General features: G+C 40.3%; 1 protein-coding gene across 1 annotated transcript in view; it reads left to right on the top strand.

Moving 5' to 3' along the window:
* Positions 1 to 166: 166 nt before the first annotated feature.
* SH3GL2 (SH3 domain containing GRB2 like 2, endophilin A1) overlaps positions 167 to 19,615 on the top strand; it is an 88,642-nt gene continuing 69,193 nt past the window's right edge. Inside the window, exon 1 of the mRNA XM_041485528.1 lies at positions 167 to 271. Within this exon, the coding sequence (XP_041341462.1) occupies positions 227 to 271 (45 nt within the window). The 5' untranslated portion in view covers positions 167 to 226. The remainder of the gene's footprint in view (positions 272 to 19,615) is intronic.

Raw genomic sequence — 19,615 nt, 5'->3', positions numbered from 1 at the left:
CGGCCCGGGAGCCCCGCGGCGGCCGCTGCCGGCGCACCTGCGGGGCGGGGGCGGCCGGAGGCGGCGCGTCCCGCCCTGACGTCACGGCGCTCCCGCACCGCCGTCTGACAGCCTCCGCCGGGTGCGGGCAGGCAGAGCGCGCCGTGCGCGGCTCGGCTCGGCTCGGCTCGGCTCCGCTCCGCTCCGCTCCGCTCCGCTCCCCTCGCTGCTGCGCGCTGCCCTCGCCATGTCGGTGGCCGGGCTGAAGAAGCAGTTCCACAAAGCCACGCAGGTACCGAGCCCTCTCCCCGCGCGTGGACGCGCTCGGCTGCGGCCGGCGTATGCGTGGGCATGCAGGGGTGTGCGCGGGTCTCCGTTCGAGTGAGTGCAGGGTGAGAGTGGGTTTGCGCGGATGCTCTGCCCGGTCGTGCGTGATGAGTGAGCGTGAGAGGGGCCGTGTGTGTGGCCGGGTGTGCGCGGTGCGCGCATGGATGTGCGCGAATGTGCACGGAGGGTGGTGTGTCTGCAGGGGTGTCCATCTGCGGAAGGCCGGGGCTTGCCGGGCCGCCGCGCCTCCCCGCACTCGGCTCCGGCCGCGTTGCGGCAGCGGGCAGGGGCTCCCGGGCTGCGGGAGTAGCTCCTGGGCTGCCCTGACCTCCGCGCTGGGAGCCGCGGGGCAGCTGCTGCTGCAGCAAATGCCCGCCGTGGGCTCGGACCTTCCCTGCCGAGGTCTGTGCGCCGTGTTTCCATAGGCGTTGTTTGTTTTAGCCTGACTTTGGGAAAACAGCAGTAAACATGACCTTTTTGTTTCGTGGGTCTAGACCACAGCTGAAATCCGAGTAATGAGGTTTGGTTCTGTTGCTTTAGGCATGGTGTGATATTGCAGGAAGGTCAGGGTGAGTGTTTCACCAGTAGTTGAGTTGTTTCATAATACAAAATCTGTGTGTTACAGTCTGCTAGGCTACAATTTCTGACTTAGTGTGCTTTAGGGCTAAATCTGAAATGGTTTCATAGAAGTCAGAGGAATTGATGTAGATCTAGAGAGCTGACACCAAGACCCGTGCAGTGTGGGTGAGGGTTTTTTGTGTTTTGGGGTTTTTTTTGGGGGGGGGGAGGGGAGGGGGTTGGTGTTTTTAGGGTCTTTTGTTTGTTATTGTCTGTTTTTGTGTTGTTTTGTTTGTTTGTTTTAAATTTTGTTTTGTTTGTGACTAAATACAAAAACTCCAGTTATTTCCTATTGCTTGCAGGCATCTTCAGCTACGAATCTTGGTCACAGCAAGCAATCTGTAGATCCAGGCACACAAGATACATTCAGCTGTTTGACTTTTCAACACCCATGTATTTCCCCTTCTCATGCATCTCATCTCTTGAGCACTGTGGGGAAATATTCCCTTTAAAAATGATCCTTAATCCACATATTTGTCCACATTCTGATTTTCCACACCTTGTAGTTACACCACTACACATTATAACTCTGAATGCAATGGTTTTACACCAAATCCTGCATGGGTGTGCAAAAGCATTGAATAACACCTTTCATGCCACATTGTGCTGCATCATGGGTAAAATAAGCTTTGCAAGAAAAAGCATAAGCTTTTGTACTCAGAACAGATGGCATAAGGAGCAGGTAAGGGTGCCTGAGCCTATCCAGCAGTGTCCATCTGCTGCTGCTTACTTTGTTGTTTCTTCCCCTGCTGCCTGTGGTGCTATGAGCAGCCTAGGAATCATCATTACAGCAATGAGTTCTGGTACTGAAAATAAGAATTTCAGTGTCTGTGCTGTCCATGCTTTAAGAAGCAGGCAAGATGTGGTTCACTTTTTAGTACTAGAAATCTCAGTTCTCCATTTTTGTAAGCTAATGAGAATGCATCTGCGACAGCAGAGATAAACGTCTTTTTTTGAGGGAGCATGGTGCAAAAGGTCTGTGCATGCTGTTTTGTCCTTCAGATGACACTCTCACACTAATTGTCAGCGCTACTGTCGTTTAGAAGGAAGGAAGAGTTTTAGCTGTCTGGAACAAAAATATTTAAGTCTCTGATGCCAGATTTAGCAGCCTGACATCTGATGACCCAGGGTTTTTTGGCCCCAGCCTTGACTTTCACAGTTTGTTTTCATGCAGGCCATGAAGACACATTCATGTATGAGAATGACTCACAAGTATGTTGAAGAGTGATCTGCTTATTGGCTTGTGTGCATTATGAGTGAGAAATCTGCAACATAGTTGTGCTGACCTTGCTCCAGGAATAAACCTTTTGAGTAGCAGTTAAACACCAGGTGAAATACAGATTGACATTGCTGGCATGAATGGAGCTTTCCAGATAGACCAGACAAACAGGAAGCTTTTAAAAATTCTAAATTATTGATTTGGTTCTTATTCATGTTTATTTATATGGTGCTGTTTTAATAGAGTCCTAAGTCATATCAAGAGCACATCTGGATTGTTTTATACAATGTAAACATTTTATTTAATTTCACTTATTGTTTTCTGACTTGGGAAATGTCAAGCTAACCTGCATGAAGTACTGCCAGTTTAGCAGCTGTGCTGAAGAACTTAATGCCTGTCAACTTTCATGGACTAACTGCAACAGCAATGAGACATTGAAGAGCAGGAGGATACTTTGCACCTTCTGGAATGAGTCGAGTGTTCACCCTTTTGCCTTTCAGAAAAACTAATGGGTTTACCTCTGTGCAGCAGATAAATAAAGTTTAGAGAAATCTTCCTGAGTGTGTAGAAGCAGGATGAGTCTGGAAGTCCTGACATTAATACAGAATTGCATTAATACAGATGTTCAACTGACCAGTGTGGAGCAGCTTAGGTTGTTCATTTACTTCTAATATCCACAGAGTACCTAAGAAGGAGAAATAACCCCATTTGAATGTTAACATGCTGCTGCAGATCTATCGTACATCCTGAAGCTAGGAAGATGTAAAGTGTGTTTTTCCAGAAATGGGCAGCAAACTGCTGTGCCACCAAATGGTCCCTTTTTCTTTAGACATGCAGACTCCTTTGCCAGTAGTGTTATGCCAGTGTGACCAGCAGAATATTGCTTCCTCCAGGTTTATGTACAGTAATAAAACTACCACAATCCCTTTGGGTGATACAGATTTGACTGACTGGGGCATTTAAACAGAGTTGCTTTACAATAGCGTGAGCATTGTTTCCACATGACTGCATTCATTGCATAATATGGCTCTTGTGAGGCACAGTCAAAAGTAAGCTTTCAGAAAGTAATAATTTCATAGGGAAAGAGATTAACGAAATTTCTGGGAGTGGCTACATCTGATGTTCCATTTGAAACAACTGAATAAATGTGGCTGACATTTAAATAGCATTATGAATGTGGTGATTTGAACCAAAAACCTGTAGTATGTTTTATTTTCTACCACTGTATTCTGCTTTCATTATTAAGTTTGTCTCAACACCAAGACCAAATTAACCAGTTTATACAGCTCTGTAGAGAAAAATGTTTGAAAGAAACATCTGAAGAACATCTGAAGAAATTACTTCCACTCCACTCGTGATTGTCAGAAGCTTGTTAGATGCCATTAATTTAGGTAGAAAGTACTATGCTACTGTCTTTAACTAGGTAACCTGTGAATGGCACAGTAAGAGAATGACTCTGCTGGTTAATAAGAAGCAAATGAGCACTCCTGCCTAGCTGTGCTGTTGTCCAAAAAATTCTGTGGTCTTCCTAGGGATTCTGTGCTAATTCAGAGCTTGTCCACACAGGTTCTCTTGTGAAAAAGAGAATATTGGGGTTCATCTGCCAGGATGCTTTTTTAATTCCTTAGTCAGAAGTATGTAAAATGTTTTTCTCTGTAATGTATGACACAGTCCACTTACTAAACAAACTGCAGCTAACCATTTTTTACTGTTCTCTGTTGATATCAATATTTTCCTTAATCTCTAGCACACTGTATATTCATAACATATTCCTGGTTGTCTTCAGTGTTGTGTGAGAGCTGTGTTTGCTTTTCCAGTGATAGGACATCACCTGTCTTTTCCAGCAGACTGTGGTTGAAGCTGGACTCACAGTGGGTCTGCTTTTCTCCTTTCATGTTTCCTCATCTGTAAAGGTACTTGAGGGAGTTGTCTGGAAAGCTGTGCAGTGTTCTATTTTTCTTAATGCAAATGCTGTGTGTTGCTTTTGTGGAACTTAATCATCTTCCTTCTCATGTGGTGTGGAAACTTGTGAGCAGTCTGAGGAAGGCGGGAGGAGAGTCGTTTGCTGTGTGGTGTAGCTCTGAGGATAGAGCCCAAACAGGCTGCTAGAAACCTCTGCCTGAGAGGCATGCACCACTGGCAGTCTGTTGGTTTCTCTCAGTGTGGAGCACTACCTTTTGAGATCAAGGAAAGGGAGCAAAATTTTGATCAGGAAATAAAGACTGTTTTTAGAAAACAATACTTAGATGCAGAGGGGATTATTTCCACAGCAGGTAGGGAAATTCCTTCTGTTTGTGCACTCTAGCTGATTGCCAGATACATTATTCACATTTGGCATCATTCCCATGCGTCCTTTTATTGATATTACATAATTGAAAGGGTGAAAAATTGACTTTAATCTAAATTGCTCTTTAGTTGGATACTGTGTAACCCTTTTGAGTTGTTTATGGCTTAAACAGTCTGCACCAGTTTTAAACCCTGTTTCTGAATCTAATTGGAGGAACTGCTGCTTTTTGTACTAAAAAGTTTTTTTTTTTTTTTTTAGGATTTCTCAAACATCTATTACTGTAGTAACTTTCCAGCTTACAGATACACTTTTCATTTTTATATATGTATATAAAAGTTGGCGCACTAAATGACACCCATCTCTAAGTTTCTCCCAGTGATGTGAATACTCATGGATGCTGTGTTCAAAACACAGCATGCACCAGATTTTTGTTTCATATCTTGACTTCCATCTTAACTGGAATTATTACATAGCAAGGAAGAACTGGATACTCTTGGTCACTCATGCAAAACTGTCTTTGAGTTTTAAATATGTCCTCATGACTAGCATACTGATAGATAGCATGCTGCATAAAAGTGCTGGAGCAGCATAACCAATTTTAATTGAAGAAGATTTTGTAGAGGTTACTGTGCAGAAAATTCTGTGCTTTTATGCAGCTCCTAATTGCAAGTGGAAGGGAGGTGCTGGGTTGGTCTGACATATTTCTTGAAGGAATGGAGGCTTGAGGAGCTTGAACATTGACTCTCATGACCTAGTAGTATACCACTGAAGTCTTTGGCTTTTAAAAGCTCAACAAGAGGGATGGAGTTGAAAATCTGCTTTGTGGGCCCCACAGAGCTGCAGCCACTCTGTGAGTACATGTGAAGAGAAACTGTACGGACAGCATTTAGTGGGAAGTGCCCTGATGAAGCAGACTCATGGCCCTCTTACCAGTGAAAGTCTGTAGTATGTTCAAGGACAGCCAAAACATCCTCCAAGCCTCTTATCTTAGAACTAAAATGTCTTTCTTCTGCTGTTTTCCAGAAACTTCTGTGACTCTGATTCTCTTCTCAGGCAGTGGCCCCTGATGGACTATGGTGGTGCTTATCCTTTCTTAAGTATATGTAGATAATCAGATGAAAGAAAACTGAGCTACAGTGTGGTATTATTGCAATGATGTTTGCCACAGCACAATTACCTTGCTTTCAATGCTTATCTAATCCTGCACTTAATCTTGGAGACAAAATAGTAGTGTTTTTATAATCTGAGGTTATAGCACATCACAGGAATCCATCCAATCTGTCATAGAAGTGCTAGGAGTTAAAATGAATTATTTTTTTCCTCCCAAAGTGGTCAAAAAAGAGAGAAATTGCTATTTACTGTGCTTACATTTTTCATAACATTTCCCTTTATGGAAGCTCTACAGACCTGCATGGTAGAAAATTGAAAATTAGAGGTGGTTGTTTGAAGTTCAGCATATTTTCAGTTTGTCTGTAGATGGAAATCACTGTGATGGACCTGTACAGAATGATTTGTGGGTATGTAGTTGCACTTGATGTAATAGTGATGATGTTCTTGTGTCTGTGATGGAGGACATATCTTTATAAATAAACATATTTCAATTTTTTTTTTATTCTGTAGACTGAAATTGGACTGACGTAGTTGTTACAGCATCATATGGTTCACACTGAGTGCAGGAGTTTACGCTCACCTTCTTTGCCCGTCATCATTTCTCCACAGAAAGGGAGTGTTATTTGATCCCAGCAAAGGTGCTGCTGAGGCAGCAGCAGTATAACCTTGTGGTTTGGTGTGATGCCAGAGGACCTTCTGAAAGAACAAGAAATTCAACCACTCATTTAGCTATTGCACCTCTTACTGGAGGAGGGCTGGAGAACTGAATGCATATCTGTTTCAGAGTAGACAGATGCCACTAGCTGGGATCCTTGTCAGCATTTATGTGATTTTCATCAGGCTGTGTTTTGGTCTTGTGTTCCTTGGATTTGTTATCACTGTCAAAAGGGGTTGCTATGCTGAATCCTTTGTAAGCAGAAATTCTAAAATATAGAAAAAATACTGGCTTTCCCTGCCTTTTCCTTCACAATTCTATGGCAGCAGAACACTTCACACTGGTAAAATGTTTATATTCCCCTCTGCCTCCGTCATATTTTTTGTGGATTTCAGTTTGATGTTTTTAATAACTTGTGTTATTTATACATCAATTGTTAGTCTTTTTCATTGCCTAATTTCCAGTTTCTATTGGCTGCAAAAGGTTTTTACATGTGAAAAGAGTTTATCTAAACATTTTGATACTGAACTTGTTTTTCACCTTTGGGTTATGAAATTCAGTGGCTGCTGTACAGAAACACCAGAGATGCTGTTTGTCTTTCAATTTAAAGTGCCATTAAGCACTAGATATCACTTTTGTTCTGTGTCTTTGGGAAAGAGTGCAACTACAGGTAAACAGGGTGGAAGGAGAACAGGTTTCATTAGAAATAAAAACTGGGGGTATTTTTCCTCTAGAAAGAAATTTTTCCTGCAAATGTTCACTTAGTCTTTTATGACTTTCAGTAGACTAACACGATTTGCTCTTTTAAGCAACACTTAAGACAGATAGATATTATTGCTGAGTTCTTTTCCAATCTGTACACTTTTCAGCTTTAAGGTCTGTGCCAGAAATTCCTTTTCATGCAAAATCAATCTAGATGCAGAAAACCAATTAATAATTCATAAGGTATAAATGTCAAAAATAAATGGTGTTTGCCATTCCAGATGAGTCACTTAGAGCTTGTCTGCCTTGGAAAGTTATGGTGTCGTAATCTAAGGGCTGAATTGGAAATGCTACAATTTTACAAGTATAACTCTGCAATGGATGGGTTTCTTTTTGCATGTAGAAGAACAGCTTTTCAACTCAACTGGGTTTTTTTTTTTTTCGAAAAGGGAATTGAGGGCATCAGACTAAGACCTATCCGTCCACTGCAGTGAAGGTGTTTGCACAGAACTGGCTAAGGCATTAGAGGTGACCAGCTAGTGTATTTTGCTCTACTAATTCACCATATTATTTTTTTTCCTCTGGGAATGTTATCTTTGTCATCCAAACACAGTTAGCTAAAACTATTGGTTGCTTCATCCCATTTCTTGCACTGGTCAGGAATGGATGGAATTTGGTTTTATTTTCTAGTGTCATGAAAGGCATTAAGAACTTTTAAAACAGAGCTGAGGCATGAAGAATGTTCCAACCAAATGCAAACATTTTTAGGAATCAGAATGTTTGAATGTGAAAATGTGCCTTGATGTGCAGAATAACCACAAGTCCATATTTACTGGCTAGACTCCATCATCCAAGGAGCCTTTCCCTAGTATTAAAAAATGGAAGTTTGTCTTTCAGGAAGAGTGGTTGTATCTTGTGTTATTATTTGCAGTCTAGATTTGGGTTTTAAATATGCACATAGTATTCTGGCAGGGAATCTTCCTTTCTCACAAAATTGCTGAAAAATATTGCCAAATATGAGGCAAATTCACCACTGTCAGAAGTGGATATGACTGTGCAAGTAGGAAACATAATATACCTTTCTTCTAGATTGCCACAACTATAAATAGGTAAAATACAAATTTTTGAAGCATGGGAAGGTGTAATTACCTTAGGTGAATTGTAAAAGCTTAGGTAAATCATATAGATCTTTAGCTTTTCAATGCAGAAAAGTATTTTTTCCTCTATTAGAGTCTGTCTGTTTTGTTTCACCTATGTAAGCTGCTGCAAAAAAAAGGCATATAGGAATGAAAGTTAAGCTTTGCATGGTAGGAATGGGATTTTCTTGCTAGAGAGAATAAGAGCCAAAAATGTATAAAACATCAAAGTGCATAAAATATCAAAAGATTAAAAAATTTTGTTTTATTTCATAATATTGTCATTCAAAATCTGTAAGTCAGGGTGATTTTGGACCTGTGACTTTTAAAAGGCCTGAACTGGCATGTTTTTGGAAGGCTGCACTTTTTTGGCCAAGAATCTGTAACACTTGAAATAGAATAACAAAAGCTCTACAGCTTCTGGAAAGTATCCTGTTTTTTTTATTTAACAGTAGACTTGGGCAGGAGTAAAATACTAGAAAGGAAGATGAGTGAGGATGAAAGACTGGAGAGGTCCACAACAGGGAACCTTGAATACTGAGCAGAGGTAAACTGTCTGCTCTGGTGTGTATGGGTGGGTGACTGGCTAGAGGGAGAAGGAATGGCAGACATTCGTGAAGGAAGCTAGCACTTGCTGTTTCCTGCTTCATTAGCCTGCTAGTTCCAGGATTTCAGTTCCTGATCTGGACACAGTGATAATGTATATTGTTCCAGCCCAGGAGTAAAGACAACTGTTCCCAAAACACATACAGTTTTAAGTATCACCAATGGGTTGATGAGGTCAGCATGAATTTAATGGTGTCCGTCAGTATAGGTGGAATCGAATGTGATTAACAAGGGAGAAAGCCAACATTGTTTCTAAGATGACAACCCCAGCTGTTGCAGATTTCCCGTCTCACAGGGAGAAAGAATAAGGAAAAGGCAATAATACTCCTCTGCTGCTCTGATTTCAGGGTAGTCTTCTAACAAGACCTGCTGGTCAGCTGCTGAAAAAGAAGCTTTCCATGACTTAGTGCTTTTTTCTTTCCCTAGGGAGAGTTTGCTGTTCTGAGTAGACTGACAGAGCCTATTTTGTGTGTGGAAAGTTTCCCCAGCGATGGCTGCCAAAGGTTCTGCTAGGTTTTGATCAGCCAAGTCCCTGCATCAAATCGGTGACTCATTCAAGCAGTCCGGTGAAGCTCAAAACCCTCCCAGGCAGAAGCTGAGCTCTGGGCTAGCGTGTTCCTGGCGCTGCCTGCAGTGCCGTGCTGGGCTGGGGCCCGAGGTGCTCTCAGTGACTCAAAGTACCCAGCCGGGCTGCAAAGGCAGAATGTGGTAACACGTACTGGCTATGCAGATGTATAGCTTTTTGGGATGAAAGGCAAGATTGTCCCAGTGTGTCCTTCTTCTCCATAACCATAAGGAGGGGGCAGACCCGTGTACTTTAACATGAGAAAGCATTGCTGCAGACTCTTGAGATGAGTTTCAGTGTGTCTGCAGAAAAGGAGCTATCCTTCTGCTCTGTGCTGTTCAGTGCATGTCTTAAGTGACTAAACCAAATATGATCTCGTTTGTCAGAAGAACATAAGTCTGTGGACATGTGGGCAGTTTGTGGCCCTTGAGGTCTCGAGAGTCTCGAGGGCAGGAGCTGGGGCTTGGCTGTCTTGTTTCTTGATGCACAGCCTGAATGTATGAGCCAAGAAAGGAGACGAGCATGCTTGGGTTGAGCTTCTGACTGGGGTTTGCTGGTTCCACTACAGAATCTATTCTAATAATAAAAATAAGTTCCTGAGATAAAAACAAGTTGAAGTGTGGATGGACTTCTATTTGAAAATATCTGCCAGACTATAAGAGAAAATTTATGTCATGCCCAAGGGCTGACCTTACACTTATTTCTTTTGGGCTGATAGGATAATTGCTGATTTACCCCTCTTATCTTAAGAACAAGACCACTTCCCAAATTATGTATTAAAAACAGCTATATGAGATTTCTATCAACTTTTTTAAAATGCAGGCAGTCTTCCTGAGCAGATTTGAAAGCTTCTCTAGAGACATGCAGACATGGTGCTGTTATATCTTGCTCCTTGTAAAAGGCTCTCTCTCTCTTTTCTTCCACAGCACATTGGAGCAAGAGAGATTTGAAAGTTTAATGAAGCTGCAATAAAACAGCCTATTTTAGTTCCATATTTTTTTCATTTCTGTTTGCAGATTAACTACATGTGTGCTCAGGGGAACTTCTTGATCTACAAACAGATTGACTGCTGTAGACTTTTTTTTCCCCTGATTTCCTCCTGATATTTCTTTAAAACCTTTGGAAAGTATTGTTACAGTAAATTGCATTTCTTTTAAATGCTATATTAATTTTCTTGCAGTAAAATTAAAGTTGAAAAGGTAAATTAAGCAGCTGAGGGAGAAGCTATGGGTGTCAAATGAGCTGTTTGTTAAAGAATAAAGACCAGATCAGGAGTATAAGTGACAGCCTTGTGGATGGCTGAGCCAGAAGGCTCAGGGATAGAAATTCAGGGCTCTTGGAAGCCCTTTGAAGCATGTGATGGAGCAGTTATCAGGGAGCTACAGTAAGTGGGGAGAGTGGGTTCAGGTGTTGTCTTTGTATTCTGTGTTTTAGCAATTTTATTAGCACTACGCTGAGGACTTAACAGAAGAGAATGTGAATTTTTTTCCCTCTATTCTCTATTGCAACATCATGAATGTAGTCATGATGCCACAGCACACCATGGCTGTATCACTATCAGTAGTCATCAGATGCCTGGTATGTCCCTTGGAAGGGACTGGGTTTGTGGTTATAGGTTTAAGATGTTAAATATTGAGGGTTTAGAATAATTAATAAGCATGGATGTGATAATGCCACCTTGCTCCTTAGTATTCCCAGGTGAGAGATGAGAGTGCTTTAAAATGCTGTTGCCCTGTTTTTGCTTTTGGTCTTGCCTTTGAGGTTACTTCCTATACATTGAAGAAGAAAGTAGTAGTCATTTCCGGTGCCTGTGCTAAGCTACAGGGAAGACTTGAGAGAAAGGTATAGGAATTCTGTCCTATCATATCACAGAGGAATCTAAGTCTGACAGAAAATTCCAGGGAAGAGTGGAAGTGGCAGGGGGAAAAGATAAATTAAAGTATGTTTACAGGTACTTGGTTTCCTGCCACAACCCGCCTTTGCCAACAAGAAAAGCTCTGCAGTGCCCTCTTCTGCAACCATCCCTTTTCTCACGTCTCTGCTGCAAAGTGAACAGGAGGGCATAAAAAGTGACTTTTTGCTCTTTTTCTGTGCAATCCTTCGATATCTGAGGAATTTCTGATAGGGTTTGTGGGCCTAGTTTCCTCTGCAGCAGGACAGGGTGATCAAGGAGCTGAGACTTAAGCAATTAATTTATTGTTTCTATTATTGTGAGTCCTTGACTCTACTGAAATAATGTATTTGGTTAGCAGGCTGGAAAGGTTGGGTTTTGTTTTGATACTTTATTTGTTTTTAAACAGCAAGAGTCCTGGCATTAACTGTTGCTCTAAATTATAAAACAATGTAGTGTAGCTCTTAATTCTTTAATGTAATATTTTAAAAGGTATATATATCAGTTAAGGAAAGCAGAAAGCTTTTATGTATTATCACAAGTTTTGCAAGCAAGCAATGCATTATAAAGATTTACAAGAATTTTCCCAGTATTTTCCCAGTATTTTGTTTCCAAAGGAGACTTTATACAAATGTACAAAGGAGGTGACCTTGTTCTTAGTATGAGACATTCACTAATGCATGTGGTATATGCCTTTACTCAGCAGCAAGAAAACATTCTGCAGACTAAATTCTGCTGATCTGGGTGGTTTTGCTCATTTATCTTAAGCATTCAGAAATAATTTTTAACCAAGATTTTTAAAATTATTGTTATTAATAACCGTGGTTTAGCAGAATATAATCCCAAACATTAAGGAGACGTTACAGAATCCAGGTGTTTTAAAATTAGTAATGCAAGAGCAAAACTTGGGGTTTTGTTATAACTACATGGTTATAAGACTTAAGAGTTTTGAGGGGGGAAACAACACATTACAGCAGACAAATGACAGGCACTGCACAGAACCATCAGTAATTTCTCTGAGCCATTTTGTCTTCTTAAAGTTTACCTCCTTTGAGAGCTGTTCCAGTTTAAAATATGTTCCAGGTCTTTGACAGTGTGTGATTGTGCCCCTCCCGCTTGCTTTCTTTCAGGCAGAGTGATGTAGCAGCTGACCTGAACTTCTGAGGCAGTGTCTATATTGGAAAGTCACACAGTGCAAATAGCTTGTGAAAATTGCAGGAAATATTCCAGTTCCAGACGGGTTTTTCTATGTCATGTGAATATTTAGGTTTTTTTTCAGACAGCTTTGAAGAGCTCTCTGTTCAGCTGATGGGTTGACTTGAGTTTTAAATTTAGCAAATTGATTGTCTACTACTAACTTCCTTTGCAAGCAAGGGGATAGGTAAATGCAAGAAGAAAAGTAACTTCATCTACACAGAAATCATGTGAATTTATGGACCAAGAGGGCTGTAATAATTAACAGATGTGGCAGGGCAGGTTTCTTTATCTTCATCTCATTTTAAAGAATTAGATTGTATTTTCTGAGGCACAGAAAACATGGGACTTTAAAGAGACCAGGATGGAACTCATGAAACACTCCCTGTGATCTCTGGTGGTCTTGGTAGCACTGCTGATTGCCATCTAGGAGTGTCATCTTCAGGAAATCTGAGGTACTGAGTACCTTGCTGCAGCACTGATTGTTCACATCTCCAGGTTTGACCTGGTGAGGAACAGCTTCTGTGCTCCATTGTGAGTATGATGTGTGCCGTAGTTGGCCTTCACTAAGAAGTGAAGGATCCTTAACCACTTTCTTTCTGCACCCAGACATAAGCTAGGCAGTAGACAGTTGTTGTAACTAAGGGATGTGCACTGGCAGTGCAGGCTTTGCTCAGAATTCCTCTCCCTGCTTTGCATCACTTTTGTCTTGCCAGTGTGCAAAAGTTGTGACAGTGGAAAAGTAGATGTAAACTCATGAGGAAACTGTGAATTCATGATCTCTGGGTATGCCAAAGAGGGTAGCTATTGTAAATGTGGCCCTGAAGGCAAATGTCTGTTTAGTCTGCTTTTTTTCCTTTGTATTTCTTTGTATTTTCTGATCTGAGCCATTGCTCTCATGCAGCCAGAACCCAATGACTAGAGTGGTATATGATCTTGACTGATGCTGGTCTTGCTGAAGATACATGCTGTGTAGTTCTGATTTGCTAATTTACCCCAGTGTGCAGTGCTAGTGATTAATGGTACTGCCATACCTGTCTGTTGTCAGTGGTTTGAAATACATTGTTTTAAAACCTCACTTTGCAGACAAAGATAGCCCTGTGATTTCTCCTTGACATGAAAACTTTGGTTTTCCTGTTGATCGGGTATCAGTGGGATTGGAAGATGTGATGAATTTAATCTACACTCAACAGGTGAAGCTCATTGTAGAAAATGAAATATTTTAGGTGAGTGTGGGAGGACCCTGGATTCTGCATCCCTCTGAAGAGTCAAGAATATGGTAAGCCTCCTGGCTTCTGGAGGATTTCCAAATACTTCCAGTAAAGCAATGCACTTCATCAGAGCCATGAGCCATGAATTTTGATCACCTTCAAATTCTTTATTTGCACCTCAACTTTTTTTTGGTGTGTGGTAGGAGAAAGATGTATATTTGTGTTACTTTTAAAGTCTTTTATTTAATTTCTTTGAAGAGTTGAAGATTTCAATGAAGAGAGTGTATTTGGAAAAGTAAATTTTCAGCAGTGATAATGAATTGATCATAATTTATCATCTTTTTTAATTTGGGCTGTTCAGCTACACTTCCTGAAGTTCACACAAAAGCTTGATAAATTGTAATAAATACTATTTCTCATTATGGTATTTATTTGCTAGTATGTATGGGTGAGAGCCATTCTATATTTAAACTGGTTAGTGTACCCCGTATTTAATCATAGCGTTGCTCATGTCATTATGTATCTGTCAGGTTCTGTAGAGTCATTGTGATCTCTGCACTCTTGCTTGGTAGGGGCATGTGCATGGCAAAACTTCCAAGGCTGCATGGACTTTTGAAGTTTTCAGAAAGCTCTTTTTCTGACAGAGAGCAGTCATGTAAAGTGGATAGTCTGGCTTTTTTCCCTTTAAATCTTCCTAAGGCAAATGTCATCGTTGGTGTACTTTACTGTCATGCTGCGGAAAGAGTGCTTATCTGTACTTATGCAAACAGCCTTTGTGAGAGCTCTGTTCCTTCTGTTTACTTGTGTTTCTAGGGCTGTTACAACTTCTCTTCCCATAAGACCTAATGACATCACTGAGCGGTGTTACAAGTGATCTTCATCTTTTAACATGAACTAATCAGTAACACAGAATTGTCTAGGGAGTAGACCACAACCTGAATAATCTGTGTGGTATTTTTTTTGGTGGATTGTTCAACAGAGTTGCATGCCGCAAGGTCCAAGATCTTCTGTCTAAATAGCAGCACAGAGGTTGCTTTACCCTCAGACTCCTATAGCTGATGCCGCAAGTAACTATAAAGATTGGTGTATCCCGTTGGAATCGTGCATAAACACCCTGCCCTCTACCTGTGTCCTCGCTGCTATGAGGACAAAACTAGACGGTGACAGGCACTTTCTTTATACACTTCCTTCAGACTGAACATATATATATACACACACACACTAACGTGGTATGCACAGTTTTATATTTTGATTTCTTGAGTGACATCATGAAAAGTAGCTGTCCCCCTGAGACTAACCCAGCTCTGTGTGTGTTCAGATGTCTTAGTATTTGTCTGCTTCTGGGGTGATGTGTATGTGGCAATTGCTCTTCCTCTCTTCTGGTCCTTACCCTCTCTCAGGCACTGTGAAGCTCTTAGGAGCCATATAAATACATTACTTTTAATTGCTTTTTTACAGTACAAATGTATTTGGGTTTATAGTATTTCTTCTGCCCATATAACCTGAATTTTTCCTGCTAATTTCATGTATTCATTCTCTGTGGAAAGACCTGTGAGTCAGTCTTTGCTTTTCTGCATTTGGAGATGAATTTGAAATTCCTGAATCCAATTAGATTCTCCCTGTAGACATGCAAGCATTTTTCATTTCATGTTCTTCTGCTTTACTTGTCCTTGTGGAACTAGCAATGGAATTATTATGAAGCATCCCTATTCACATATCTGTATATAATTATGTATCAACCATTAGGGATGTGAATGTAATACTCGGACAAAGGAGATAGGTAATTTTCATATTATTTATTATCAGCATAAGAGATATTTAGCTATGGACACCCTACCCCTGGTAATCTGAAGTTCCTCTTTAGGCAATGAAGTGGTATGTCAGAGAAAATGACTAGCTATTGTTAACATCTGACCCGAGCAGAATACCTGAAAATGGTGCATCCATTGTATATATGTGTACTGCAAACATAAACAAAAGAGAAGATGTGGATACTAGTAGAAAAGGGATCATCAAGATTTTTGTAGCAATCTTAAGCTTAAGCATTCAAATCGAGGGATGAAAGTGCCTTCTGAAGTGATAATTAATATTTTATGGTTTATATCCAAGTAGAAAATCATGGTAGTTTAATGAGGCAAGCAGTACTATTTTTACATATGTGGTGTAATCAGCTGTGAACATTTAAAAATCTTGATGTGGGCCATTGTGATACTGAGAGGCTGAATTAAATGCATGATTTAAAAAAATATACACCAGACTGAGTTTGCATTGTTCTTGATTTGAAACTTTGTGTGTTCATGATTCCAAACCTTTCAAGAAGCGTGGGGGCTAAACGTTTAGTTTAAAACTCCATGATGTAGATATTTTCAGGTAAATTGTTTGCCTCCAAGTTCTGAAGCTTTTATGAAAACAGTACATAAAATTGCAGGATTTCAAAGTTTAAAAATCACAGACATTTCACAATCAAAGTGAATTCCTCCACAGACTAAGTGTAATATATGGCCTTTTCTTCCCAGTGTTGGCATTGGGATAATGACCTTCCCAATAAGTGACATCAGCTGCTCTTTGTAAGTCTTTCTCTGAAGATCTTTCACCCCCTTGGTCACCTTCCTCTGGACACGCTCCTTGAACTGAGCTCCCAGAACTGCACACAGAGCTTCAGGTGAGGCTACACCAGCACAAAGTGGGACACTAATTTCTCTTGCCCAGCTGGCAGTACTGTGCCTGATGGACCCCAGAACACCCCAGTTGCCTTCCTGGCTGGCAGAACACTGCTGGCTCATACTCAACTTGCCATCAGTCCAAACTCCCTCTTGTTTTTCCATGAGGCTGCTTTCCAGGCTCTTGTCCCCCAGTTTTACATGTAACCTGGATTATCCCATCACAGGCAGACAATCCACTGCTTGCACTTGTTCAATTTCATGTAGCTGATGATTGCCCACCTCTCTGGTTTTATCCATATCTCTCTGTAAGACCTCTCCACTCTGAGGAAGTTCACAGCTTTTCCTGTTTTGGTAACATCAGCCAAGTACTTAACATACTTTCAATTTCTGTGTCCAGGTAATTTAAAATAAAAACATCAAAGATCACTGGCCCTAAAAGTGAGACCCATGAAGCCCGCTGGTGACTGTCTGCCAGCCTGATGTGACGTGATTTACTATCCATCAGTCAATTTCTCACCCAGCATGTTATAGACTTTCCTAGCTGTGTGCTGGGCATTTTGTCCAACAGGCTACTGTGAGAGACAGTATATTAATCATGCATAATGAATGCTTTAATTAAGTGCTGTACACCACATCCTCTCCATTATATAACATGTTTTAACTATGTATATTCACAACAGAGAGTGAAATTCTTTCACTAGTTCTTAAGACTGTTGAATAAAGTTTACTTGAGTCTTTTATAAAGCTTGCATTAAATCTCACCTCTTCTAGTTCTACACTGTGAATTGTTTTCCTATGTCTAACACTGCAGAGGTGACTCACCTGTGCTGGGTGATACCTTGACCCCAATGAAGTAGTTTTATAAAAACAAAAGTATTGCATTTTTTTTCTGCACTGAGAGACAGACAGCTGCAAATGCTCTGCCTGTAGGGTGTTGTTTAGTTACAGAGGGAAAGAGAGGCTCTAGCAAAAAAAGGGTCAGTGTACCAGTATGGAAATATTAGTATGTGGCTCTGATAAATAACTGTGATTGCTGTGTTAAAAACATGCTGGAATTAAAGCCATCATGAAGCTGTTACAAGTAAAATGAACTGTAGAAGAAGAAATTGCTTTGCTGCTTCTGTGTGAATGGCTTCTTTGGGCAGAGGTCTGGAGATCAAGAGTCAAGTCAGTTCCCAGCCAACACTTACCTGTGTTAGAGCAAGTATGCAGTGTAGATCTGCCTGAATGGTGGGTGTGAAAAAGGAAGGATAAGAGTGTGGTCACATAGTTTTACACATGCTGGCCAAACAGCCTGAAGCAATAATGAGTTGTGAGACCAGGCTGCAGGAGGCTGCCAAGAGCTGTAGTGTCAGTCTGTGTCATGAGCATCAACACAGACCTTCAGGTTCTTGGAGGATGCAGGGCCTGGTCTTCAGGTACTGTGCAGTTAACAAAACAGGAGTCTTTCTGAAACATTCTGTTACGCTTCCAGATTTTTCATTTAGGTTTAAGGTTTTGATTTAAGGCTAGGAACACAGATGCAACAATGAAGTAAGTAGAAGCTTGTGGCATATCAAAGATTTAAGTATCGGCACTTTCTCTAGCTTAATTAATTCCAACTACAGAAAACATGCCGATATTTCAAGTTCTTAGTATCCTAATTTTTATTATTAATTTATTATAATGTATAATAGGACTTCTGTTTTATGTAATTGGGGAAAGAAAATAACATTATTTTTCTAACTCAGGTTCTGCACATTGATTTTCTTTGAACTTGAATTCTCCAGTAAGTGGTTCTTAAGCTACTTCAGACATGTTAAAGAATATTCAAAACCCAAATACTTTCAAAATTTGGTGAGGACATGAAATAATGTATCCAGTAATGATGCTGGCTATTGTGATTGTAATAGGAACAACTGTCTGTGGTTCTGATGGAAAATATAAGTTAAATATAAGTTAAACGGAAAGGTTTATGACATCTTTCACTACTAAGTGATAACTGAACAATAGTTAAAGCATCGTTTATCTTGTGGTATATTTAAAGCACAGATATGTGCAAGAGATTAAGTATGTTTTTTTATGTCTGTGTGAAACACAAGTTGACTGTTAAGTTCCTTATTCCTGTTTCTTTTTCTGGTGGAGCCATTGGCTAATATGTCTTGTAGAGATGATTCTTGCTAGTAACTAATTACATGATACAGGAGTAATGTTTTAACCCATCTGTGGAATGGTGCAGTTTTGCTAAGAAATACAAATTATGACAAAATTTTCAACAATTATTGATAAACCGCAACATTTATCAATGAGATATACAGGATGTAGAATACAGTCCGTACAAGAATTTTATTGGGGAACAGAAGTTTCTGTTTGTGTTTCAAGCAGTTTGCAAGCCAGTGTTTCACCAATTTTCTGCTCTTCTTTCTTAAACAACTTCAGTTTCTTAGAGTAGAAGAGGTAATTTGTACGTGAAAGGCTCTGAAAGCAAGAATGACCTCCAGTGATACAGCCTACTTGTGAGCAAGTAGGGGTGTAGTGTTGTAAGAGAAAAGAAGCTTACCTGATGAAAAATTCTGTCTGTCTTCCCACATTGGCAAAGAGGACCATATCATCTGGACCTTTGCCTGAATCTTCATGCTGCTGCCATCAGTTTTTCTTCTGATGTCCAAGTGAGAGACCTCCTCACTTGGATGTAAGTGGCAGCAGAATCACTGTTGGGAGAAAAGAAGGAGAAGACTTCATGGAGTATCACTCTGGAAAACACTTGTCAAGAGACAAACTGGGTTAGTGATGAGCACAACAGTGAGGATTAGTGGACAATGCTGGTAAATGAAACCTCATTGGCATTTTAAACCAAATAACAGTATTTATTATCCTTCTTCTCAGCACCTCATGGGGAAGCTCTCTAGTTGTACAAATATGAGAACTGGGGATTTAATTCTACTAAAAAAGAGTAAACCCTTTCATATACATAACGGCTTTTTAATAGGAACAGAAAAAAAGACCTCTTTAAAAATTGTGTTTTCATTCTAAGCTGACTAAAAGGGCAACACAAACATTCTAAAGTCAAATGCTGGGATTAAAAAATGCTTTTTTTTTTTTTTTTTTGGAGTTCTTTTGAGGGAGGAAAAATGCTGATGCCTTTCCAAATGGGGATGCAGTTTTTATAGGAACTTCTGACACACCACAATAGTCCCCTTAATGTTACATTCATACAAATAACTTTAGGAAATGGTACTAAAGAATTAGTTAAGAAATGAGTAATGTGTGGTAATAGACAAATAATTTTGACTGTACAGTCCAAATTATACTGATAACAATTCGTCTTTCAGTAACAGTCTTGTTTTGTGTGATGAGAGTGCCTTTGTGACATGATGATGGCTAAAGTTCTGACACATACCTGCCTTTGAGTGATGCTCATTATCAAAATGCCACAGCACAACTAAGCCACGGTGACTGTTGTACTGCATGTT

The sequence above is a fragment of the Pyrgilauda ruficollis genome, unplaced genomic scaffold, assembly GCF_017590135.1.
Source record: "Pyrgilauda ruficollis isolate IOZ18807 unplaced genomic scaffold, ASM1759013v1 scaffold71, whole genome shotgun sequence".
Classification (NCBI taxonomy): domain Eukaryota; kingdom Metazoa; phylum Chordata; class Aves; order Passeriformes; family Passeridae; genus Pyrgilauda; species Pyrgilauda ruficollis.
Note: the sequence above shows the minus strand (reverse complement) of the source record. Positions and strands in the feature narration are given on the sequence as shown.